This window comes from Ictidomys tridecemlineatus, chromosome 13 (genome assembly GCF_052094955.1).
Source record: "Ictidomys tridecemlineatus isolate mIctTri1 chromosome 13, mIctTri1.hap1, whole genome shotgun sequence".
NCBI lineage: Eukaryota > Metazoa > Chordata > Mammalia > Rodentia > Sciuridae > Ictidomys > Ictidomys tridecemlineatus.
In genome coordinates this window covers 924,318-951,632 of record NC_135489.1, presented here as the reverse complement: position 1 = coordinate 951,632, position 27,315 = coordinate 924,318, and the positions used below count along the sequence as shown (strand labels likewise).

At 39.4% G+C, this 27,315-nt stretch overlaps 1 protein-coding gene across 2 annotated transcripts in view; it reads left to right on the top strand.

Moving 5' to 3' along the window:
* The first annotated feature begins 564 nt into the window (after window positions 1-564).
* Atp9b (ATPase phospholipid transporting 9B) overlaps window positions 565-27,315 on the top strand; it is a 254,916-nt gene continuing 228,165 nt past the window's right edge. For both annotated transcript variants that reach the window (XM_078029853.1, XM_078029852.1), the window contains exons 1-3: window positions 565-827; window positions 13,595-13,768; window positions 24,834-24,984. In XM_078029853.1, the coding sequence (XP_077885979.1) occupies window positions 580-827; window positions 13,595-13,768; window positions 24,834-24,984 (573 nt within the window). In that variant the 5' untranslated portion in view covers window positions 565-579. The remainder of the gene's footprint in view (window positions 828-13,594; window positions 13,769-24,833; window positions 24,985-27,315) is intronic.

Genomic DNA, 27,315 nt, shown 5'->3' with positions numbered 1-27,315 from the left:
TTCATGGAAAGTAATTTAAGGTGATAAAATCTAAGATAAAATTTTTTCTTAACCCTAGGAGAAAATTAAATAAGTTTGCATGGAGAAAAGCCTGAGAACTGAATGAAGTGGGAATCAAAGATGAAAGGAACTCAAAGGTCGGGGGAACCAAGGGAGAAGACCCAACACCCGAGCAGAAGGGGGCGCGGGGCGCTGGAGGCAGGGGCTGGGAGGCCCCGGGAGGCCAGGCCAGTCGCGCCCCTCAGTCTCAACGCTGGCCGAGCCCGGCGCAGGAGCCGGGTACCGGGCTGGGCCTGCCCGGCAGGTAGCCTCCGCGTGATTCTCGCGAGCGGCGGGGACCCCGCCCTCGCCCCCGCAGCCGGGCTTCCCGGGCACGGGTGTACACGCCTCCCACACAAGCTGGGCTTCTGCGCGAGACCGGGGAGAGCGCCGGCTCGCTCCCGGAAGACACCCAGCACGCACGCGCAGCTGCGCGCGGCCAGGGACGCCACGCCTCCGCGACGCGGCTCAACGCCGGGCAGTGTCCAGGCCCGGCGCGCGACGGGGGCGGAGCCTCACACGGTCACGCCCCGCCGCTCAATGACGCCATCGGGCGGCGACCGCGGCGGGGCCGGGAGGCGCACTGAGCCGCCTCTGGCCGGGCTGGGGCTGAGGGACGAGGGCGGGGAAAGAGTCGCCAAGTCGCCGCGGAGAACGGGGCGGGCTGGTGGAAACATGGCAGACCAGATCCCTCTGTATCCGGTGCGCAGCGCAGCGGCGGCCGGCCACAAGCGCGCGGCCTACTACAGCGCCGCGGGGCCCGGGCCGGGGGCCGACCGGCGCGGCAGGTAACTGCGCGGCCCGACCCTCCGCGCCGCACTGGCCGGGCCGCCTTCGGGCGCGGCGGCGAGCGGCCGCCCTCCCGGCGAGCCCGAAACTTAGTTGAGAGTCGCAGAGGCCGCTGCTCCGGCTGCGCCGGGCGCGAGGGGCCCGCGGAGCGCTCCTGGCCGTCGGGAGCGCGGAAGGGAGGTGGAGGCGCGGAACGGTTAAGTAGCTGACGGGGCCGCCGCTGCGCGGCCGGGAGGACGTGTGTGACCCTGGGCGAGGCGGGCTGCTCGCGGGCTCCTCGCGGGGCTGCCTCCACGGCGCTCAGGATCGCGCCCTTCTCGCGCCACGGAAGTGAGCTGTTGTAAAGGAAGAGGCGTAAAGACTGCAGTTTCACAAAATAAACTCCCAAGTGTTACCTCTTGCAGCAATTTTCTTTATTGCAGAGGTATTGAAGAAATAACCCATGATGCGCGGAGGAAAAAAATACGGATTTTACCCCATATCATGTCTCAGCCATTTTACTTCAGAATCTCAGCTTTGCAGTTCTTTTTTGACTGAGACTAACATGCAACCAGAAGAGTTCATATTATGTAATGTGAGAGCTGAATTCGCCCCTGGTCTGTTTATTCACTAGTCGTTTCATCTTGGGCACCTTAAACTTCCCTCGTTTGTAAAACGATGGATAATATTTTTCTCACGGAGGATGTTGAGTATTACAGGAGAACCAATAAAAGATGTCCTTTTTCAAGGTGCTTTCCTGGAAGTGCGTTCTCCAGAGCTGTCATTTCTTCTTTCCCCCTTGATGTTAGCTTTAAGAGTGATTGCATTAGTAATTATCTAAGCATTTAATTTTAGGATATAAATATTTGGAAGTATGCCAGCTTTCAAAACAAGGTTTTCATCACATCTTGAGTCTCATTTTATGTCATTTGGTGCATACACATCCAAAATTTCGTGTCTTGCGCATGTGTTGACCTTTTTTTGTTGTTATGTATCATTCCTTTCATAATTTTCTTTCACTCTTAAATCTACTAGGTATTAGAGTAGTACTCATGCACTTTTTGAATTAATGTTTGCATAGTGCCAGCTTTCAGTCTACATACTTTGTTTAACTTGAGGTGAAGTTTCTTGTTGGGTCATGGTTTTTATCCATAAAGTAATTATGATACATTAGGATTAAGTGTGGCATTTTTCTGTTTCTTCTGATTTCTCATTTCCTTGTGTTTCTCTTTCCTATCTTCTTTTGGGTTACTTGAACAATTTTTGGTATATGTACAGTGTTTTGAGTGTAGATCTTTGTATGGTTTTCAGGTGTTTGCTCTGGCTATCACCGTATGCATTCAACTTACTGCTATGATGTGTTTTTATCACCATTTTACCTATTCTTCCATTCAGGGTTAGCATTTGGCCACCTGTCTAGACTTAGCACATGGGTCTTGGCCTACATTTGTGGTTTGTAGTTTTAATGACAGTGTGTTGTGCATTTTGGACTGCTTCAATTTAGGTGGTGTCATTGGTCTCTCTTGTGTTGCATGATGGGGAAGAGTGATTTCCCCAGGCCTAGTGTCTCTTGGTAAGAGTTGAGAGTGTCGGGCTCCATGGGATAGAGAGACTTCCTTGGTGAGGCACTGGATGTGGTTGTGTCCCCTCCACATGTGCCACCAGGCTGTATTGGTGTCTCTGAGTAGGAGGCAGGAGTCTGAGCACCCCTATTGCAGAGGCTTTCCATGGCAGAATCCTGCTTGGTGGTGCTCCCTGGCCTGCTGGTACTCCCTGCCTGCCCTGGAGTCTTGGAGTAGGGCAAGGCATTGGGGAGGGAGGTGCTGTAAAAGAGGCTTCTTGGACTGGGCCTCTTGGTTGATGGGTAGCACTTGTCGGTGCTACTTGGCTGTCTCACTGGTAGGAGAGAGGAATCTCAGGGTTTCAGGACACAGAGATTTCCAGGACTAGCTGGTTGTTGTGGCATGGTTCCCTTGATGGTGCCTACATCCCTCAGTATCCCTTGTGGGAGAGAGCAGCCTCAGGCTCCCCCATATGACATTCCTTGGCTGCTTACCAGTTTCTAGCTGGTGATGCTGTACTCTCATGATGCTGTGATCCTGTTCTATTGGGTGTGGGGAACGAGCTTTCTTGGCTCCCTTCTCTAGCATGGTTGAAGTTAGGGGACACTGGGCCTGTGGTGCTTTATTCTGTTGTGGGGAGAACACATGAGAGACATGATGCTGTTGCTTCAGCCCAGGTCTCCAGCCAGCCTGCCTTCCTCTCACTGCTGTGGTCTTGGCACTTTTCAGAACTCTCATTTGTGTCTTGCTTTGTTCCAGTTTATTTATTTACAGTTGGACTTATTGGGGAGTGTCAGGGAGAAATGCCATTTTGTCTGGACCAGAAATTATGCTTCTGTGTTATTTTTTGAAATTGGGTTGGTTTTATTTTATCATGATATGCATATGGCTTTATTTTATCATGATGCACATATAGTTTAAAAATAAAGTGGTGCTAAAAGGCTTATAATAAAACATTATAATTGCTCCATTTACTCAGTTGCCCTCACCCTATTTTTTTTTATCCCCAGTGGCAGTTACTTGGGACCCTTGTAGCTGGTGTTTTCTTTTTACTTTTGGTACCGGGGATTGAACTCAGGGGCACTCAACCACTGAGCCACATCCCCAGCCCCGTTTTGTTTTTTATTTAGAGTCAGGGTCTGATTGAGTTGCTTAGCGCCTTGCTTTTGCTGAGACTAGCTTTGAACTCATGATCCTTCTGCCTCAGCCTCCCAAGCTCCTGGGTTTATAGGTGTGCTCTAGCTGTTTCTTAAAGCCACTGCACTTCTGAAGTCATTCTTTATTCCAGCTGCTGTTGGTGCAGAATTAGGTAACTCCTGCCACACTCATATAGTGCATAGCAGAGATTCCACTCTATTCTATGACTTATCTTCTCAGATGTGTCTTTGTCAGTAATGGCAGTGATGATTAGATTTTACCATTTTCCTGGTCTCCTGAGTTGGGAAGTGTTCTCAACTCTTCTTCTTTCTGCAAGATATTGTTTTAAGGGGCTGGGGATGTGGCTCAAGCGGTAGCGCGCTCAGCTGGCATGCGTGCAGCCCGGGTTCGATCCTCAGCACCACATACCAACAAAGATGTTGTGTCCGCCGAGAACTAAAGAATTAATATTAAAAATTCTCTCTCTCTCTCTCTCTCTCTCTCTCTCTCTCTCTCTCTCTCTCTCTCTCCTCTCTCACTCTCTCTTTAAAAAAAAAAAAAAAAGATATTGTTTTAATTCTTTTTAAATGTTTGGTGGATTTACCAGCAGAACTATCTGAGCATTGGAAATTTCTTTTTTTGGATGTTTTCAATTTATGAATTCAGTTTCTTTATAGTTATTGGGCTCTTCTCACTTTTTACTCCATAGTAGGAGAGTTGTGATAGTTTGTGATTTTTTTTGAGGAATGGCTCCATTTGATAGAAGTTATCAGGTTTATGTGTAGATGTGTAGAGTTGTTCATGGTGTTTGCCTGTTATTCTTTTGATGTTTCTTTAAGATGTTGGTGATATGTACACCCCCCACCCCTACCCATTTTTTTTTTCTTTCTCGTACTGGAGATTGACCCTAGGGCCTTGTGCATGCTGGATAAATGCTCTACCATTGAGCCACATCTCCAGCCCAGCCAGCTGGACTGGCTATGAACTTGTTATCCTCCTGACTCAGTTTCATGAGTAGCCAGATTACATTTATGCACCAGCATGTCTGGTTTATTTTTGCACTCTTTAACAGGTTTTTTGATATGCTTCTCGTACAGACAGTTCACCCATTTGAATGTATAATTCTGTGGTTTTGAGTATATTCGTAAGTACATGTATCACCTCTTATCCTGTAGCTTCCATTCCTCCCTTCATTTTTATTTCCTTCACCCAGCCATCTCTGAATTTATAGATCTTTTTTTTTTATTGTGGTAAAACGTAACATAAAATTTATCATTTTAACTATTTTTAAACATACTTTCTTTTTTGTGGTACTAGGGATTGAACCCAGGACCTTGTTCTCAGTGTCGTTTTTTATTTTATTTTGAAAGAGGGTCTGGCTAAATTGCCCAGGCCAGCTTGTGATCCTCCTGTCTCAGCCACTTGGGTAGCTGGGATTATAGGTGTGTGCTACCACGCTTAACTCTTTAAGTATACTGTTGACTTATAACAAATCACTAATTTTATGCTTCAAAACTGAAATGATTTAAAATTGACATAAAGTTTTCTTTCAAAACTGTTTTTCTAATTTTCTGTTTTGGGAACTATGTGCAACCTATAGAATACATCTGAAAAATAAAGAGTGTTAGTGTATTGTCTTACATATACAGAAAACAAAGTTTAATATTATCAGGCTAGAATCTACACACTGGCAACGGAATGCTTCATAGCTTTAGTTGATGGAAAGACAGCTTTGACATAGACTTTTCTTTGAAAACCTCTCTCCTCAGGCAATGTAAAATTGACATTTTGTTCTTGTTATGTATAAGAAATTATAATTATGTATTTTAAAGGTTTTCAGGTTTTCCTTGAAGTGAAATTATTTTTTTTTCACTAGAATTATAACAGTTTAGGGCACAATATATTTAAAAGATAAGGCTGGTAAATAATCATAGCTTACATAAAAATTTTCTTCATTGGGTTTAAAATATAAACCCAAAATTCCAAGGAAAGAATTATGTATGATTTGATGGGCTGGGGTTGTGGCTCAGTGGTAGAGCACTCGCCTAGCATGCATGAGGCACTGGGTTCAATTCTCAGTACCACATAAATATAAAATAAAGATATTGTGTCTACCTAAAACAAAAAAAAAATTAAAAAAAGAATTATGTATGATTTGTGTATGGTTTAATAATTATTAAAAAGCTCAACATCACATTATTTTTGCTATCATCAAAGGTGAATATGGTCCTTTTTCAAATCCAGTAAATAAGTAAAATCAAAGTTCATTGGGCTTCTAATTACATTGTCATTTGAGGTATCAATTTTTCTCACATGGTGAATGTGTGAAGAGTAAGGCATTTTTAAATTTGGTGTCACATTTCTGTGTTTTAAGTGATAACTAACATTCAAGTTAGCTTTGTGGTTGAAAAAAGAATGAAGGACATCAAACATTTTAATTTAATTTTTTTGTTTTTAGTTGTAGATGGACACAATACCTTTATTTTATTTATGTTTTGTGTGGTGCTGAGCATTGAACCCAGTGCTTCACACATGTTAGGTGAGCACTCCACCACTGAGACAGAACCTCAGCCCTTCTTTACTTTTTCTACCAGCATGAGTGTTGGCCCTGCCTAAGGGCATTTGCAATATTGTAAGAGTTAACCTTCAATATTGAAAAAGAGTCTAGTGCAGAGGACAGATGGCTATTGTCTGATTACCTGCAAAATATTAGTTTTCTTGGTAGATGTAACAGTATTTTGTAATGCTAGGTTTCTTATTCTCAGATTTCTTTGTTAGTCAGCATTTTGTTCCTGTGACTAACATTGTTGACAAGAACAACTTAGAGGAGGAAAAGTGTTTCTGAGCCTCATAGTTTCAGAGGTTCGGTCCATGGTTGGCCAGTTCTATTGCCCTGGGCCCAAGGTGAGGCAGGACAAGGTGGTAGAAGGGCATGGTCATGGAGGAAAGCTGCCAGGAAACAAAGCACAAATGAGGATCCAGGAACATAATGTAATCCCCAGGCAGGTATGTTCTCCAGCTATACCTCACCTGCCTATATTTACCACACAGTAATCCATTCATGTTACTAATCCATCAAATGGATTAATCCATCGATTAGCTTATAGGTCTTCTAAATCATTTCACCTCTGAACATTCCTGCATTGTCTAACATAGACTTTTAGGGGATATCTCATATAGGGTCTATGCAGTATTTTTTCTGATTCTTTAAAATTTATAATGATTTAATAAATATTTTACCAGTTGTGAAGATGAAACTTTTCCTTCACTATGATAGTTCACAATTGAAGGGGTTTTCTTTTCCTCTTTCTATACAGAATAATTCAGTTTTTAATTTTTTTTTTTTTTGGGTGTGTGTGTGAGTGAGTGTATATATGTAGTAATGGGGTTTGAACCCATGGTCTTGCACATGATAGGTGAGTACTGTACCACTGAGCTAGATCCTCTGCCCCCAGAATGAGTCTTTTTTAAAAATATCTTTTAGTTGTCAATGGACCTTTATTTTATTTATTTATACATGGTGCTGAGAATCAAACCCAGTGCCTCACACATGCTAGGCAAGCGCTCTACCACTGAGCTACAACTCCAGCCCCAGAATGAGTCTTAAGACAGTATTTAATTGCTAAGGCCTGTGATTCCTTAGAATTAAAGAAATTTTCGTAGAGGTTTATAAGAATTTCCTTTAAAAAGGATCCATAATTCACTCAAGTATAAAAATCTTTAGACCTTCCAGAATCGGAATATGTCCTTAACTTTCCTATACTTGACAGTATTAAGTATGATGGGAAGAGGCAATTGGAGTATGTGTCCTGAGTTAGTAGGCCATGAATCTTCAAATTTCTAATTCACATGTTTGTCTCAATTTATATATAGCATTGGTATAATGTCTTCAAGAAATTGGTATGCAGGTTTCTTATAGAACCTTTGAGAAATTGCTAGCTCAAATTTACTGTATATACAGTCAACATGGGGGATCACTTCTTAGTTCAAGGGGGTGGCAATTCCTTCTTCCTTTTGCTTGTTTTTGTTACTAAGGTCAAGGCATATTTTATAGCTGTTTAATTAATTAATTAATTTGCTGCTGCTTTTCTTCATTTGTCACAGTCTGCTTTGTGCTGTTTTAACAGAAATCAGAGATTGGGTGATATATAGAGAATAGAAACTTGATTGTTCCCAGTTTTGGGGGCTGGGAAGTCCAAGATGAGGGTGCTGGGCTTCTGATCAGATCCCTTCTTGCTATGTCCCCACGTGGCAGAAGAGCGGAAGAGAATGAGCCCATCTGTAAACTTTTAAAACTGACTTTAGGGCTGGGGTTGTGGCTTGGAAGTAAAGTGCTTGCCTACCATGCGTGAGGCACTGGGTTTGATCCTCAGCACCACATAAAAATAAAAAATATTGTGTCCACCAATAACTAAAATATAAATACTAAGAAAAACCCTGACATTAACCCATTATTAGGACACAGGCCTCATGACCAAAACATCTCCCTTAGGCACTACCTTCAAACGATGGTGCAGTGGGATTTAACCTTTATCACATGATTTTGGAGAGAATAAAAAAATTAAGACCAGAATGAATACCTGCTGCTATAGGAGGAGTTTTGATTTCTCAGCAGTTCATGTAGTTCCCTACTTACTGGTGATTTCTAGGTGACATTGAACTTGGTAGCTTCATGTGATGCGGGAGATATGCGCATTTCTTTGTAACAAATTCTTTTGCTTTCTCTATTAATATGCAAGCAAAAGGGAAATGTTTATTTTTCTTAAAGAAGTTTTGAGCATTAGGCATATTTTAAATGTTTCTCCTTTTAAAATAAATTGACTTCTCAGAAATAGTTTTTATCCTAATGGAGACAATAAGGCTGTTAGATACTTGAGGTAAAATGTGAATTTAAGCTAGTTATTGCATTGACCTACTTTTACTTAGAAGCATGTAAATTATGTCTTCCAGAGCTTGAGTGTTCTGTTGAAAGTTCCCAGTTCTTTTAAAGCCTTTGGCAGCAGCTAAGGTAGTTGTCCTCTTTCCTTAGCTTGGCAGCACTCTTGGGTTTGTATCATCTGTTGTCGTCTTTGTTCACATTGTTTTTACTCATTTAAGAAATATGTTTCCAGAATTATACTTAATTGCTGGAAACGTTGATTTTTCTTGAGTGACAAACCAATTAAGTGTGTATGACACCAGGCAACAAAAGACACTTAAGATTCTCTGCTTACTCTGTCTTGAAGAAATCCATTATTCATCATCTTATTGTGTTTAAATACTGAGGTGAAATTTTCAATACAATAGGAAAATTGCTTTGAAAATGGAATAAATTGCTTGCAGTTCAAAGGCTGCGTTTCTATAGTTGAGGTTGCTAAACATGATGTTGCTCATATTCTTTATCTTCCAGAACACATCACTCTGCTTTTCCAGCGTTAAATGTGGTGAGATTGTGACTTTTGCTAAAATGTGACATGATTGCCCAGAAAACTTAATGAAAAGACTTAAAAATCTGATTTTGGATATAATGTTATAATATATTTAAGTGGTGCTTGAAATTTTTCACATTTTTGTATCAGTATTCATTTTCTAGTTGCCTTTTTTTTTTTTGGTACTGGGGTTTGAACTTAGGGACACTCAATCACTGAGCCGAATTCCCAGTCCTATTTTGTATTTTTATTTAGGGTCTCACTGAGTTGCTTAGCACCTCACTTTTGCTGAGGCTGGCTTTGAACTTGTGATCCTCCTGCCTCAGCCTTCTGAATGACTTTAAATATTGTAATCCTATGCAGAGAAGTTACATAAGAAGTTACATAAAGGAAACAATTTATTTTGGGCTCCCCTTCTTCACAGATCATGTAATTTTTGCCTGGATCATCTAAAATGTCATTTGCATGTTGTAAGGATGTTCTCTGATGGTATCTAGAGTAGTTGTTGGTGGAAGATGGTATGGAGACAAAAAAATGAATAGCATTTTCTTCTCTTTTTTAATATTTTTTTTAGTTGTAGATGGACACAATGCTTTTATTTTTATGTGGTGCTAAGCCTCAAACCCAGTACCTTACATGTGTTGGGCAAGAGCTCTACTACTGAGCCCCAAGAATAGCATTTTTATTGGTGAATTAGAATGTTCAAAGAGGGTGAAAACAAGTGACGACTATTTCTCTTAGCATAGTTAGGTCGAACAGAAGTTCTTCTATCATTTTTAGTGACAGTATGGTGTTCCATCGTATACTTAACCAGTTCTTTAAACATTAATGCCTTTTCCTTTTCCTTGGTTACTCTTTCAAGCAGCATGGTATGGGAATGATCATCTTTGAAGATACATCTTGTGCACATTTAATTTCCATGGGCAATTAGAACCTCTAGTTGGCTTGTGATGCTGCTTCACAAATTGTTCACTGCTCTTGCTGCTACTGTGGGTGTCCGTCCAGGCAGACACTATGGGGCACACCGGTAATCCCAGTGACTCTGAAGGCTGAGGCATGAGGATTGCATGTTCAAGGTTATCCTGGGCACTTTAGCAAGACCTTTTCCCAAAGTTAAAATAATTAATAAAAAGGGTAGTAGAACACCTGTTTAGGATGAATACCTGGGTTCTAGTCTCAGTACCCCCCAATTTTTTTCCCCACTTGACAGTCAAAGAAAACATTATCCCTTCTTGTTTGAATTTATATTACTTAAAAGACCTTTTTGGAAACAAATTATTTCCACACATGAGACCTTTTAATGGCTTCCCATTATGCCTGAAACAATACTGAAACTCTTGGTACCTTTCTAGCACTGTGTGCCTGGTCCTGCCCATCTCTTTAGCTGCTGTCCTGCTGCCCAAGGTCTCTGCAGCCCTCACTGGTCTTCCTAGATCTTTAGTGGATGGCTGCTCTCCATAGGTGTTACCTCTTAGGAGGACCTCCTAGGTGATCCAAGGAAGACCTTTCCAGTCACTTCCATTTGTGCCACCCTGCCTGTTGTTCTAGTATTTTTCTCTGTAATTGACTGTGTACTTCCTGTTACTGACCCTGCAGGATTGGAGCTTTAGAGGAGAGGGCCTTGCTGTCAATTGCTTTTTTTTTTTTTTTCTTATGCTGCAGGTATTTCCCCCAGTGTCTGATTTGCTTTAAAATTATTTTTCTTCAGGCATCTGAAGTGTTTGGCCTGCTATCTGGCCGTGTTCAGTACTCAGTAAATTTCAGTCCTTGTCAGTTGTGTCCATTTTCCCTGGCCCTCAGGAATTGTTGTTTTTGGTTTTGGTCCTTGGTTTGAGTAAGGAGCCTATTCTCCCCAAATTTGATGTTATGAAGGAACTTGCCCTTTTTTGCTTTGAGTGTGAGGATTTGTTTTTTCCTCTTTGGCTTACAGCTTATTTGTAAATGTAGTCCTCGAGCCCCCCCCCCCCCAAAGTATATATAGATTTCAAAAAAATCTTTCAATTAATAATGATTAATTATATCTGTGATGACAGAGTCCATTTTTTGTGATTTTAGTTATTTGTTAGGGTTGGTGTTCTGACCCAGGATAGGATCTGTGAGTGAGTGATTTCTTTGTGTATTTGAAGAGAACAGTATTATGCTGTTATGGGTAGTGTTTTCTATAAATGCCGGTTAGGTTAGTTGCTGATGTGGGTTGTACCTTTATATCTTTTCTGATTTTTCTTTTTCCTGTCAGTTATTGAGAGAAGAGTTTTAGTCTTCAAGTACCACTGGATTTCCCTTCCATTTGTATTAGCATTGCTTCATGTGCTTTGAAGCTTTGGGCCTGGCTAGGTGCATATACATGTATAATTGCTAGAACTTGTTAGTGATTTAATTCTTTTATCATCTGTGATGTCTTCCTTCATTCTGGCAAGTTTTTTTTTTTATGTTAATATGGCTATTTAGTTTTCTATTTAGTGTTTGCATCACACATTGTTTTTTATCCTTTTATTCTCTAAGATCTTTTGATACATATTGTGTTATAGTTAAGTTACTTCCAGTAGGTGGTGATTTTTGTACTCCAGAGACATTTTTTATTGTCCTGCTAAGGCAGTGATTCTGTTCAACATTCTGCATGCACGGGGCAGACCCCCACAGTAAAAAATTCTGTGGCATGAGTTGCAGTGTAGGTGGCTGACTCTCCACTGTCTGCTCAGCTTACCATCCTACCACTTCATATGAACTGTGGAGTGCCTGCTCCTTATGTTGTATGGTCACTTGTATTCCAGCCTCTCCACATTGAAAACAATGATATACTTCTTGTTTTGAATAGTTATTCTTGTCTTAAAAGAACTTTCTGTTGCTCTTTTTTTTTTTTTTTTTCCTGGAGTTCTGGGTTCCTTCTGGTATTATATTTTCTTCATCCTGAGACTTGCTTTGGCATTCTTTTAGGGCAGATCTGCTGCTGAAAACAAACTTTCTGTTTTCCCTTATCTGAGAATGTAGCATTCTAGGTTGGCAGCTCCTTTCTTTCTGTTTGCCTGGGGGCTGGGGTTGTGGCTCAGCAGTAGAGCGATTGCTTGTGCAAAATAAAGGTATTGTGTCCAACTACAACTAAAAGATAAATATTAACCTTCCCCCCCAAAAAAACAAACAAACAAAAAACAAAGAACATTAGTTCCTCTGTCTTTTGGGCCTCTGATTTTCCTCCTCCAGAAAGATACCCCCATGCATTTGAATGGATATCCCTGGCTCTGTTGGTTTGAAATACTCATCTTACTCCTTACGTGTATGTTAAGGATTTCAATATTCTCTTAGTTATGTTTTTGTTGTAGGTTCTAACTGGTTCTTTTTATGGCTACTTAGCTGAGAGCAGTGGCACATGACTGTAATCCTAGTAACTCAGAAGGCTGAGGCAGGATGATTGCAAGTTCAAGGCCAGCTTGGGCAATTTAGTGAGACCCTCTCTTGAAAACAAAATTAAAAGAACTTTGGAACTACTTGGGATGTAGATCAGTGGTAGAGTGCCCCTCAGTTGAGTCTCTAGTGATGCAGTAAAAACCAATAAAAACAAAAACAGAAAATGGATTTTGGAGATTGTGAGGAGAGATTTCAATTTCAGTGACTACCATTGTCACACACCCATCTCAGAAGTTTTGTTTTCTTAATTTTCTTTTTTTTTTTTTTTTGGTATTGGGGATTGAACCCAGGGATATTCAACCACTGAGGCACATTCCCAGCCCTTTTTTGTATTTTATTTAGAGACAGGGTCTCACTGAGTTGCTTAGGGTCTTGCTAAGTTGTTGAGGCTGGCTTTAAACTTGATCCTCCTGTCTCAGCCTCCTTAGCTGCTGGGATTACAGGCACATGCCACCTCACCTGGCTGTTTTCTTAATTTTAAAATTGAGATGTTACATAACATGTGAGCTCCATGTAAAATTAAGGTAGCAATTATTGAATTGCCATTATGGTTTCTGACACTGTTCTCAAAAAGGTGAATTTTTATTTTGTAAAGAGATTATTTTTGTGATTGAGGAAAGCCAAAGTGACAGTGTGGATGGTGGGCTGCTGTTTCTTGGGATGGGAAGAGATCTTTTGCCCTCTAAAACATATTCTACTTGTTGATATTTTTTTCCTTGAGTAGAACATTTTAGTAAAGGCACTGATGAAGACAGAATAAATAGGACATAGCACTGTTCCCTGTGTGTGTCAGTACATCAACTCTGAAACAAACTTAAGGATGGCGTGAGAACTTTCAGTCTATAAACAACTATACTTTGTCAAAAATCACTTTAGGAACTCTGGTAACGAATGTGTGACTGAGGGTTTAGCTGTTACTTGTAGCCTTAAATTTTTGGCTGATGGCCATATTTGGATGATTACTTTTACTATTCTGACTTGAATGCAGTGAGTGAATGTTGGGCAGGCCTGCAGAGCTGTCATCCAGCCATTCATGTGGAGGTGTCTGGGACTGTGGCATGGGTATTGTTGGCCTCTCAGCCAGCACTGGCTTCCTGGTGCAGACTGGTTGCCTGTTTACCTGGGCAGCTTGGTTTTCTGCACTGCTGTTTATGAAAGCAGCTCCATTTGAAGAAATGATAACCAGCAAGTAGTAGGTAGTGGTTGTCGTAAACGAATCCCACGATGTTACAGAAGAATGCTTGGTCTGCTCAGCTCTCTGTTCCTGCCTTTAACTAGGTACCAGCTGGAGGATGAGTCTGCCCATTTGGACGAGATGCCACTAATGATGTCTGAAGAAGGCTTTGAGAATGATGAAAGTGATTACCACACGCTGCCGCGAGCCAGGATAGAGCGAAGGAAAAGTGGTCTGGAGTGGTTTGTCTGCGGTGGATGGAAGTTCCTCTGTTCCAGGTTTGTCATGCTTATGAGCTTACCAGCTAGTATAACTGCAAGATGTATTGATAAGTCTCTATAAAAACCAAAGACACTGGGTTGTCACAGAGAGTACTTAGAACATTAGTCAGACCAAACAGTGCTAATCAGAAAGTCAGGGAAAACCAAGGTAATTATTTTATAAGACATTTAAATAGTTAAAAGCTGGGCTAAATTAAAGGCTTTGTAATTAACGCATGGTGGAATTAATTCTGGTCACTCTATCAACATTTATAAATGGCATTCCTTTCTTATCCAAAAAGATGGAGATGGACCTATAACATGCAGCTTAATAGCACTGTAATTATGTGTATTATTCAGCTTTAGTGCTTTGATTTGGAATAAGACTCTTCTGTAGGTTTAGCCAGCAAGATATTAAGACAAAAACTCCTATTTCAGACAAGTTTCCTGGTGCTAAGATAAACTGGTGTGGTTTGCCTTTGAGTAAACTCTGGCAGGTGAAAGAGTTCTGTGCATCTCAGACACCTTTTTCTCCCGCCACCAGAAGCAGGAAGCAAGAGCTACAAGAGCTAAGTGAGGCCCTGTGACTAGAACAGAGCCTGTCCAGTGCATCATGCTTGTCACAGAGTCTTCTTCAGCCCTTCTATTGGCCATAAAAGGAAGGTGAATATTTTTAAAGACAGGTTTTGTTTTTCATGGTTTTCATCATTCTTTTGCGAGTTTGCACAAAGATGTTCCTATTGCCGATTTGATTTCTGGGTCAGCTTGCGAGGTGATACTCACTGTTTTGTGGAACTGTAGGAAATTGGCAGCATAGAGAAAGGAGAAGAGCAAGATTTAGCTTTAACTCCCTATTTAGCTTTCAATCAGATCATAACTATCCTTGTCCTTGTTGTATATCATAGGCTTTCATGTAAAGAAAGAATTTCATAGTTAACCAATGTTTTAAAAATTGCTGATGGTGGGATACTAATTAATAAGAAGTCTCTGTGACTTGTTGAAACCATTTTCTGGTTAAGTGGCCATTATTCCAAGATACCCGGAGTGGTCTTTGTGGGTACATACTTAGTTGTAGGGTCAATTTTTTAAAAAGATTTGGGACTACAGTTATTTTTTTATTTGTTTTTCTTGTGTCAGTTATGATGGGGATATGGCTTGGTGGTTGAGCACCCCTGGGTTCAGTCCTCAGTACTGAAAAAAAAAAAATGAAAACACTGGATGAATTTCCATTGAAAGACCAACAATCTTTATTCCAGCTTTTGAATGAATTTATTCATGGTCTTTTCTTGTGATCTATTGAATGTGTGGGATCTGCAGTGATGTCAACTTTTAAAATTTATAGAGTTCAGGCAGAGTAGGTTTAGTATAATTCTTAGGGGTCCTAGGATTTTTTGGAATGATATATGAATGATTTTTTGGAATGACATGAACATTGGCTGCATTAGTCCCTATCAAGAGAATCAGCCTGTACTTTGAAGCTTTGAAACAGGTAATTGCCTGTTCTCAGCTCCCTTCAGGGAAGTCACCATGAAGAGCACTAATTTTTCCTCTCCAGCTGTGACAGACCTAGCTAGCATCTTTTTCCAATGGAAGACTTTATTATATCCACATTGAGCATCTTGTTAGTGTAGATACCATCATCGTTTGTCTTTTGGAATACTTGTAGCTTCTGCCAAGTACTTGCTGCTTCACCTTGTATTTTTATATTACAGAGACTTTACCTTAAACAGAGGTGAACCAATCTCTGTTCTCTTGGCTTCAGACTTTTCTTCTGCATTTACCTGCATTTACTCTCAGCCTTCATGGAGTTGAAGGGAGTTGGAACCTTGCTTTGAATTTAGCTTTGGCTGTAGGGAATGTGTGGTTGTTCTGCTCTTCTATTCAGACCACTAGAACTTTCTTTACGTCAGCAGTTAGCCTGTTTCACTTTCTTATCATTTATGTATGCATTGGAGCAGCTCTTTTAATTTTCTTCAAGAACTTTTCCTTTGTATTTATACCTTTGTTGCGACAAACCTTCAACCTTTAAAGATGTTTCTTGTCTAAAAATGTTATTAATTTTCTTTTAAAATATCTATCTTGTATTAAAATATAAAACTAAAGCAGGAGGGTTAGTCTGATACAATTCTGTCAGATCTGGACATGTAAGTTTGAGAGTTCTTACTGTGGTGATACTGGAAGCCTCAAGGAAGGTTGTTATTCTTGAAAGTGCACCTGTTGCCAGGTCTATGAAGAATAAAGGAAATAGGGACTTTGGCAGTTGGAAGAGGGCAGGAAGAATGAAGTGTTGATGGAGATGACTTTTATTGTGTTCTTATTGGAACTGTGGGGTTACTTCAGTTAGCAGGGGATTAGGATACAGATGAGGACTTAAGATATGAGAAAAGTCAGCCAGGCTTTGCTAGCAATTGCTAGTAATCAGCAAAGGAAACTCAATACACATGAATTTGTAGTGATTGTGGCATATTTTATGGCTGTTTGTCTGTCGGGGAAGAGCCTGAACCCTTATATAACTGGTTGTGAAAGCATGGGTGGGGAGCTTCTGTGGGACTGAGGCCCACAGCATTGTGAACTGAGTAGATTGTGGTAGGCTACTGATTACTACCAGTTTGATGGCTGTGGGGTATATCTCAGAGGCATGAGTTCCCCACAAGTGTGGCTTGGAGATAGTATTTTTCCTCTGGTCTGTAAGACGCCTTCTTCAAAAAAAGTTGGTGTTCCTAGTACTATAGCTAAGACTTTGCAAAGTCTTTCTCTGGACAGGTGAGGGTCAGGCCAGCTCTTTTTCTGTTCCCTGGGAAAAGTGATAGGACAAGAAGATGTGGCCTGAATGAGCTTGATCCTGATTTGCAGTTTTGAAGTGCAATGGCTGTTTGGTAATTGCCTGTTCTCAGCTCCCTTCAGGGAACACTGGATTGAGAAGGCTGAGGGTTTGTGTTTAATGTGTCAGGAAGTCCTCTAGTGTGGGTGGAGACTGAGTTGCTGAAATCCTTGAGGCTGTGGGAATGAGCACTAATGGGCACTAAGCCACAGGACACAGACGTGTTCCTGGTGACAGTTGCTTGACAGGGGTATTATATGTTATGGGATGGGGCTGACTTGACCATGCTAGCAGCAGTCCTGCCAGCCTATACTGGTCAGCAAGCTGCAAAGAATTGTGGACTTGCAGTGCTGTCAGGCTCATCACAGTGCTAAATACATTATTGAACTAATATTTTGCCTTTTTTTTATAGAAAAAATATTAACCATATGGAAAATGACAGCCATATTTTGAATTTTACTTGTAGTATACTCCTTTTCTTAGAGAAAATATTAAGAATATATTTGAAAATGTACATGTTGGCAGACAGACAACTCAATTTGGGGGATGGCGAAACAGCTCAATGAAATATCTAGATATTGAATTAAAGATTCAAATATCTTTTAAATCTTTATTTTAATAAATCTTATTCTGTAAGAGCTAAACCGTCCTCACTGGCTCTGTTTAGTCTATGTGTTGTCACTAAGGTGGGTCTTGTTGCCATGTGGGATAGGAAGTAACCTGAGATATCTTTAACTCTTGTTCATTAGGTTACATCAAGAAATTGTTATGGAAAATAGAAATTGTACCTTAGCCAAATTGTACATTTAGCAACTAGCTTGTTATTATTTTTTGGCTACTTTATTTTCTAAGTACCAGGCATTATAAAATTCGTTGTTATTGAAATTATTAGATAATGATTCAAAGAGGTAGGTACACATAAAATTAGTTTAATTGGAAGAAAAAATGCGAATGATTATTGCAATACAAGTAGATTGTAATTAATATGTAAATATTTAAATATCTGCATGTGAGATACATTTAAGTAGGAAAGCTTTTTTTTTTTTTTTTAGTTTTATTTTTTAGTTGTTGATAGACCTTTATTTATATGTGGTGCTGAGAATCGAACCCAGTGCCTCACACATGCTAGGCAAATGTACTACCGCTGAGCCCCAGCCCCAACCCAAGGAAAGCTTTTTTAAATGTTTTTTTTTTAGTTGTAGATGGACATAATACCTTTATTTTATTTTTGAAACATTTATGTTTTAGTTGTAGGTGGACACAGTACCTTTATTTTATTTTCATGTGGTGCTGAGGATCGAATCCAGTGCCTCACGCATGCTAGGCAAGTGCTCTACCAAGCCACAACCCCAGCCCCGATACCTTTATTTTATTTGTTTATTTTTTTTATGTGGTACCGGGGATTGAATTCAGGTTCCTCACGCATGCTAGGCAAGCGTTCTGCCACTGAGCCACAACCCCAGTCCAGGAAGGCTTTTTTAAAAATCATTATTCTTCAGGGACTGAGTAGATTCTGATTTCTTCATGACTTAAGACTCACTTTTCATTTTTATTATTTGTTAGAAATACCCACTTGGACACTTTGGGAAAAAAAACCAAAACTCTGAAATCTTTTAATTAAAACTTTTGAATTTCTTTCATGTGAATGAACATACCTTCCTGTAAGTTGCTCTGAGGCACTCGTTGGTATATGTAGTTCTATGATTCAGGTTGATGGTCGTTCTCACGAGATTTACATTTCACTTGTTATCAAAAATCACTTTGTCTCTAGGAAAGTGGAGTTGAGATGGCATTTCCATATGAAGAGAAAGGAGAGGGAGTATCAAATGCTGGGATTATTTCTGGTTCTAAATGGCCTCTGTACTTTGAATTAATCTGTAAAACATTTGGGGTACAGAGCCATGGGAAAATGCTGGTCTTTTAAGACAAATGTGAGTACTGTGTTGCTTTTTTCTTAGTAACTAAAGGTACCTATTAGATAAAGTAATTGACCAATTTTGGATGGAGGATGAAGGGAAGGAGGCTGTCTAAATTTTGAGGGTTATTTCATTGTGGTTAAAATTTTAGAACACAGAATCTTGAAATACAAAAATGTTTAATATCAGAACACTTAACTTTGATTATAGAGGGATTTGTGAAAAGCTACTAATCCTAAAATATTTTAAGTATATGTGCACTATTAGAAGTACTTACTATTGATCTTGATCGTGTTAGGCAGTGTATAAATGTGGGAAAGTATTTTTCTGAAATATTATTAATTTAGAAAGTATTTAGCATACATAGAAATGTGGTTAAGTAAAACTGCCAACTACTTACTAGGACTTCATTTTGCTTTTCCCTCTCATTTTTTGATATTTTCCCGTATGTTTTGCTCAGAAATTCCCCATGATATTGTTTTCCTCTTTAGCTCTACCACTCAATAGGGCTTGGTGTACTTTTTTTTGTTGTACAGATTTCTTTTTTTTTTCCTCAGTGTTTTGCGTTTATGTACTCAAAATCCCCCTTCTTTCCCTTCTGATCATAGTTTGTGTCTTCATTGTCCATTGGCAATTCTGGAGGATCCCTAGGCTTTTCAAACCTCAAGCTTACCTGTTGTGAATATGTTTATTCACTTTTGTGCAGTAGTATGTGACTTTATAGTGGCATCCTAACCCTTACTTGCTTCTCTCTCTGCACAGTACAATAATTAGTAATAACACTTTAATTTGTTAATATGTGTGAGTAATGAAGTGGTATGAATAATTTAATTAGATCGTGGCAGTCTAGGAATCTTAGATTTATTTATACTGGGTTATAAAGAGGAAAAGAATATAATATGGAACATATGTTTTCAGTCTTTGGTACATAGTACTCACAGAGTGAGATGAAGTCAGTGAGAAGCTGGTGCCTATCGTGGCTGGCATGGGTTGATGTTAAGGTTTCTGTTTGCTTGGTGTTACAACACTTAACAATGCTAAGTAGTGGTTTACCACTTTCTAAGCTTTGCATATCCTCTATTTTTCCTTAGGGTTGTGTGACTTTTATATGTTTAAATATCAGATTAGATAATTATGTATTGCAGAAAAAATATTCATGTCTGAATGTATTCTGAGAAATTTTTGCTATATTTGAAATGCTGAAGAGAATTGTATATATAAGTAGCTTGTATTTCACCAGTGGTACTTGTTTTTAGTGTGTTTTGCATGTACCAGTGCTGTTCAATAGTTCTTACTATTATGATAAGAATATTTAGATCTCTGGTGTCCCATGGTAACCATTAGCCAATGTGGCTGTTGAGCTGCTGAGATGTGGAGGAGGAACAGAGTATTTGGGGGCTCTTGGTTTCAGAGGTCTCAGTACTTTTTGCTCTACTTTTTTGTTGTACAGGTTTGTTTGTTTCTTTCTTTTTTTTTTCCAGTGTTTGGTGTTTATGTACTCAAAATCACCCCTCTTTCCCTTCTGGCTCCATTCCTTGGGGCTTGAGGTGAGGTGAATATCATGGTGGAAGAGTATGGTAGAGGGAAGCAGCTCACAAGATCATGAAGCAGAGAGACATCTCCATTTGCCAAATACAAATATATACCCCAAAGCCGTGTCCTCAATGCCCACCTCCTCCAAACACACCCTATCTACCATCAGTTACCAGTTAGTAATCCCTGTCACGGGATTAATTCACTGATTGGGTTAAGTCTCATAAACCTTTTTTTAAAAAAATCAATTAAAAAAAGAAAAGAAAAAAAGGACTCTTACAACCTAATCATTTCTCCTTTGAACCATCTTGCATTGTCTCACACGTGAGGTTTTGGGGGACACCTCACATCCGGACTATAACATTTTTCCCTTACAATGCAAGGGCATCTTACAATGCAAAATACATTCTGTCTATTTCCAGGAGTCCCCATAGTCTCAACAGTTCTAAGATTGCCCAAAAATTCAAGTCCAAAGTCTACTCTGAGTCTCAGGGCAAGCTTGCATCATGAGTTCCTGTAAAAAAAGCGATTTACAAGTGTTCAATATATAAAGGTACAGAGTAAACATTTCCATCACAAAAATGGGGGCATGGAAAGAAGGAATGGGACCAAAGCAGAGACTGAAATCTAGCTGGGCAAATAAGTACTGCAGTTCTGTTTCCAGTATCTGGGGCACAAGGTGTGGTAATGTTCTATTCAAAGGCCTTATGTAGCTCCACCCCTGGGGCCTTGTTTGTTACAGCTCAAGTGGACGTTTTGTTGGCTTGTTTCTGTTTGATTCTTACAGTTTTTCTAGGATGATGTCCCATGTTATTGGCATTTCTTAATCTCAGGGATCTTTACTGCAGCTTTGGCTTCCTCCTCACATCTCCATGCTTTGCCCTCTCTGGGGCTATGCACAGGGACTCCAACCCTGGGGCACTCTGCCTAGCTTCTTAGGCCTTCCTTTGAAATCTCAGTGGAAGCCTCCATGATGCCCTCTCTCTACCATCCTGCAATCCTGCAGAACCAGCACCACATGGTTGATACCCAGGTCTGCTGCCATCTTAAGTAGTAGCCAGGCCTCCAGGGACCCTGGATGCAACAGCCTCTGAGTGCCTGAGGGGCTAAATGTGTTGAAAAACTTCCTAGGCCCCCTTGTGTAAGAAGGCTTTCAACTGGGCTCTTCTCAAGAGAATTTTTACTTTTAATTCCTTGAGTCTGGGATGAATATGATCTTGCCAATTCCTGAGATGCCCTCTTACAGTCTCTGGGCAAAGTCTTTGGCATTTCTTTAGTGGCATTAATGTATTTAACAACTGCAACTTTCTAAGACCCCCATTTTCAAGTCGCTTTCTGCTCTGCTTTCTGCTCCTGATTATTACAATAAATTGGGCTAAAAGTGGCCAGAAGTATCCATGCCACCACCTGAATGCTCTGCTGTCTAGAAACAGATAACTTCTCCACCAGAACATAATACAAATGGCCTCTAATCCACTTACTGATAGTGTCCTCCTTTTCCTCTAAACTCTATTGAGTCCTGTCTTCACCATATGATCCTATTGACATTTTGGTCTTCTGAGCTCCCTCCAGAATCAGCCATTAAGCTCCATTTACAACAACCTAAAGCGTTTCCAGCTTGCACTGCTAAATATCTCAAAATTCCTCTCACACCTTCCAAAAAGCTCCAAATGCTTCTGAACCACATGGTCAGATTAGTCACAGGAATGACCCAAATTCTCAGTACCACATTTCTGTTTTAGTCAGCTTTTTTGCTGCTGTGACTTACAGACCCATCCAGAATAATTGTAGAGGAGGAACAGTTTATTTGAGGGCCCACAGTTTCGGTGGTCTCCGTCCATAGGCAAGCCAGCTTCATTCTTCAGGGTTCCAGGTGAGGCAGGAACAACATGGTGGAAGAATATGATGGGGGGAAGTGGCTCACATGATGATCAGGAAGGAGAGAGAGAGAGAGAGGGAGAGGGAGAGGGAGAGGGATGGAGGGACGGACAGACACTCCACTTGCCAAATACACATAGATACCCCAGAGTCATGCCCCCAATGCCCACCTCCTCCAACCACACCCTACCCACCTTCAGTTACCACTCTGTTAATCCCTATCAGGGGATTAATTCACTGATTGGGCCAACTCTGGCAAGCCAGTCATTTCTCCCGAACCTTTTTACACCGACTTACATGTGAGCTTTTGGGAGATACCTTACATCCAAATCATAACGTGGCCACATGTGGCCAGCAGCTGTTGGCTGGTGTGGGTCTAAATTCTCTGCAGAATTTGGTGTTCTAAAATGGTAACTTTGCATGGGGTGTGGGGCTTTTCCATGGAGTTCCCATTTCTTCTCATTATTTGTTAGTTTTCACCATCTGAGTGTTGTGCCTCTAGCTAGATTGGGGCACTCTGGAAACATAAGCAAGCATTGGCTGCTGACTCTTGTTTATATGCAGGATGAACATCATGTTGATGTGGGGTTGAGATCCAGGCTTCAGCTTTCAGCTCTGCCATTAACATCTTAGGAAAGTCATTTCCCTGTCTGACCTAGAGTTCCTCATGTGTCAAATGTAGGAGTTTGGCATCTGTACAGCACAGTTGCAGGTGACTAAAAGGAAGATCAGGTCTGAAGTTTAAGAAGGAATCTGTCTTAGCTTGTGTATCATCACTGTAGGATTTTCATAACACTAGGAGTACATATTGAAAGCAGTTTAGAGCTTGAGCGGCTGTTAGGGAGCTCTAGGCAGGAAGTGTCCATGAACACTGACCCCTGAGGGTGGGGACTTAGGTTGGGAAGTACAGGGAGCTGGCTACAATCTGCTAGGGGACAGTAAAATAGGGGGGTGCATGAGGGGAAAAGGCCTGGGGTGGGGATGGGGCCGCACAATAAAAGCAGTGGTAGGGAAGAAATAATCATTTGAATCTTATGGTGTTCTACTTGTAGCCTTATTTTTGTTTTGTTCAATCAAAATAAGATGAAATATTGTCAAAATTCAGTTGAAATCTACTCCATGCATCTCCTTTTTTTCTGCCAACAATAGCAGTAATGGTGGAAGTACTTAGTTTTAAGTAACTTGAATAATACTCTGATTTATAACTTGAAAGCATGCTTTTGATATGGAGATGTTAGGTTTGTTGTTTAAAAAGTGATGCTGCACAGTAGTAGGAGATTTCCATTCTACCAGAGGCGGATCTTTGCTCCTGTTGAATTGAGGGGCACTAGGTAAGACTCTTCATTGACATTCCATCAGCCTCATTAAGGAGAAGTTTCTCAAGGCAGTAATGTGGGCAATCCTGCAGAAATATTGTGTATCATTCTCTGCCCTTCTAGAGTGAAGATATGAGCAAAGGCAAAAATTATCCGGGTGTGGTGGTGCACACCTGTAATCCCAGTGGCTCGGGAGCTGAGAGGGGATCATGAGTTCAAAGCTAGCCTCAGTAAAAGCGAGGCGCTAAACAACTCAGTGAGACTCTGTCTTTAAATAAAATACAAAATAGAGCTGGAGATGTGGCTCAGTGGTGAAGTGCCCCTGAGTTCAATCCCCAGTAATCCAACCCCCAAAAAATAATTTGGCGGATAGTCAAGAGGGATGATGCTGATTTTAGTTTATACTCCCCCAAGGCACCTTCCCATAAACAAATATTTATGAAGTAGTGCATCTGAATTTTTAATGTTTGTAGTAATTTCTGAAGAATAAAGTCAGTGTGATTGGATGGAAAGGATAACACCAACATTGGAGACATAGCAATTCTGAGATATGAATTATGATGTGTCACCTCTGTTGTATGATCATGCCTTATATGTTATTTTCATACAAAATTCGTCGTTAAATTTAAAGCTTACTTTGTCACAAGTGAAGTTAACACTTTCTGATGTACATAGCTGACTTGCAATTCTAACCTTGAATGCTTTCAGAAGATGAGATCCAACAACTTCTCTTAGTGAACTGTTCCGAGTGTTTCTACATTTTGAATAGTCAAATTAACCCAAATTTTTGATACTGAATCTTAAATTCATGATTATTTTGTGTTCAATAGAGATGAATTGGATACCTTTTCTTCATTTTCTGAGGTATTTTAAGAAAAGTTATCCCTTTGGACAATTTGTATTTTCTCTCTGAAAACAATGATTGGGATGCCCAGAAGGGGAAGAGTTGGTCCTCCCAGGACCCTGGCTGTGTTGGAACAGGGCATGGATGAAGATAGGCATGTGGAAAATAACTAAGCTTTTATTATCATGAGAACATCACATTCAACTTTGGTATCTTTTTAAATGTTGTGTTGATTTAAACCATAAGTCTTTAGTTAATGCTACTGGAGTAGTCGTTTTGTAAAAAAATGGAAAAAAATGATTCTTCAGAGAAGAGGCAAAGCTACGTCCTGGATTAATTGATATCTATGTACCTTTATCATTGAATCACTCAAGTGGTATCTTAAGAACTACCATACCCATAGCTATATGTTTTTTCAACATATGGAGCATTGACTGCTGTAGAATATTAAAGATGTTGTTTTGCCACTAAGAGTGTCTAATAGGGGTGATAATTGCTGGAGTCTAGAAGCCATTACACATTTATAGGAGACTTTGCTCTGGATTCTAGAAGCCATTGCACATTAATAGGAGACTCTTTAAGTATTTTGTTGTGACATTTTAAATTTGTATAATTGACCTGTTCTAAGAAAAAACCCCAGATTAGCATTAGATAATGCTATTAGTGTCTGGTAAATACAGAAAAGTCAGTATTGTCTTTCAATATGCAGAATTAGTTTAAATGTTTTACAAAAAGCATATGTAATATGTATGTTTTGTTTGTTTGTTTCATGCAGTTGCTGTGATTGGCTGATAAATATTTGTCATCGAAAGAAAGAACTAAAAGCTCGCACAGTATGGCTTGGATGTCCTGAGAAGAGTGAAGAAAAGCATCCCAGGAATTCAATAAAAAATCAAAAATACAATGTCTTTACCTTTATACCTGGGGTAAGATACTCCTGCATGAGGGTCATAGGTTAGAGGTTGCTGGTTTCCAATGCCTTTCAGAGATCCCTCTGTGTTTCACTGTCAGGCCCAACGCAGCACCTCCTGGTCTTATACTGTTCAGTTTTAATGATTGCCAAATCATTCATTTGCATTTTTAATCAACAAGAAAATTTTCAACTTGATTATTAACTTCAGTTCTTGATAAACATCATTTATATAATTATAGAAACAATTGCAGTATAGAAATAATGAAAAAATGCTAAGTAAAATGATCAAAAAATAAGTTGTAAAGTTTTTTGGGGGTGGGAATTTGGAGGGAAAAGTTGAATATAATTTCTAAGCTTGTCAAGAAATTTCAAAAACAAAGTAAAACAATTTTACTTTCGCAAAAATGACACTGTAACAATATGTAAGTGTATATAGATGTCTTTGCTACTTTACATTATAAATCTTAGACCTTTTGCCAAATCTTTAATTAGGTACTATGCTAAATTTAAATACTAAAATTTATTTCTCTGCTGCTTGGTTATTAGTAATACTTCTAAATTAAATTTTAAAACCAAGTTTATGTGAGTTTAGAATAGTGGAATAATTTTTTTGACAGGTTTATTTATCTTTCTGAAGGTAATGACAACTGGTGTTGGTTTTCTTTTTCTTTTTTTTTAATTACAGGATTTTTTTTTTTTTTTTTTAGCAGTTAGCCCAGCATGATTTATTGGGGAAAGTAGTTTGTCATCTTATATCTGATTATATTTCTATATCAAAACTTTGGCATGTTCTAGCTAAGGGCTGTTATTCTATTTATCAAGAAAAGCTCTTGATTACATCAATTGAAAGTTGCTTTTTCTTGTGTATTTGTATTTTAATGATCATTCTGATTTTGTATTGGACATTGATTATTCCCCTCCCTCAATCCCCACCCATTCATTTGTTGGCAAGAGTTTGATATCTAATGTGCTTTTTTATTAAAACACACAAAACTAATGGCCTCATAATTAGAAGACTGATCTTTTGTCAGGACAATAAAATGTAAACTGTCTTTGGGGCAAATATTTTCAACTTTATTGAAAGAAGCACTGTTTTCTCCTTAGGTTTAAATTATTAAATAACACAATAACACCGTTAGCTAAGCAGTGTACATTTTCTTAACAGTCACCAGACTTATTCAGTGAATAGTCAAGTATTGAGTACAGTGGTCTGAAACAAATAATGCAAGCTTCACTTTGGTCAGTGCAAATTCATACAACCTGCCTAGAGTGGCTGCATCTAGAGAACACCTGTTGATGTGTCTATACAGTCCTTAACTGTGTGGGTGATTTTTTTCTTAAATTGTCTCTGAAATGATCTTTTCATCTAAAATGTAGTATTTTAGAAACATTTGGTAATTACACAGTAGGAATTCTATGCCATTTTTAGCATAAATGGCAATTTCTGAATTGCTAATAGATATAATTTATGCTGAGATTTTAAAGATATTGCTGAGGAAAAAGAGAGCTTTCCTTCCTGCTGAGATTAATTTATGAAATAGTTCAAAACATTTCTAGATAGTTGTTGAACATGGTTATAAATATAAGTGTGTTACTGGTGTAACTGATTTTTCAGTCACACATGAAACTATCTGATGATGTAGTAATTTCATTTTATATTATGTAATATAAATTGCTTCCCAGGAGGTTTTGATTCATAGACGGCAAGTTTGCCAGTATGATTGTAATTGTGTGCCATTTGAATTGTTCCTATCTATAAATATAAGGATTGTTCTATTTAATTTTTAATTCAAATCTAGTAATTTGAGGAATTTGTAAATAGAGCTCTCAATATACTGGATCTTGAGTTTTCTTCCTTATAGGTAATTCCATTTGAATTTTAAAAAAATATAAAAATTTTCACTTTTGACTTTCCTAAAATTTTATTGAATGATGAAATTCATGTTTGAAAATAGTGTTAAAGACCAACTACCAAAAGACTATAAAAAATATACAAGTAGCTATATTTCTGAAAATTGGTCTGTTATTTACTATTCTGTGTTGATCATTTTACATGTTTTGAGAAAACACATGCAGGAGATCATCTCATGCAGTCACAGTTGTGCACATCTGGCTTCATAAAGCCCAGTTCATATTACAAAGTATGGCTGTTGTATTTTTTGTTTTTCATTTATTTGTTTTTTTTTTTCCAATTTGTAAACATGAGGTTAGTACAACTTTCGCATCTTTAGAGTTTCTGAGTTGGTATCTAGATATGCATTTTTGTATTTACTGACTTGCTAGCATTGGGAAAGTTTTGGTGTCATTTGCTTGGATGTGCATGTAAAGATTATAGATTTTGGAA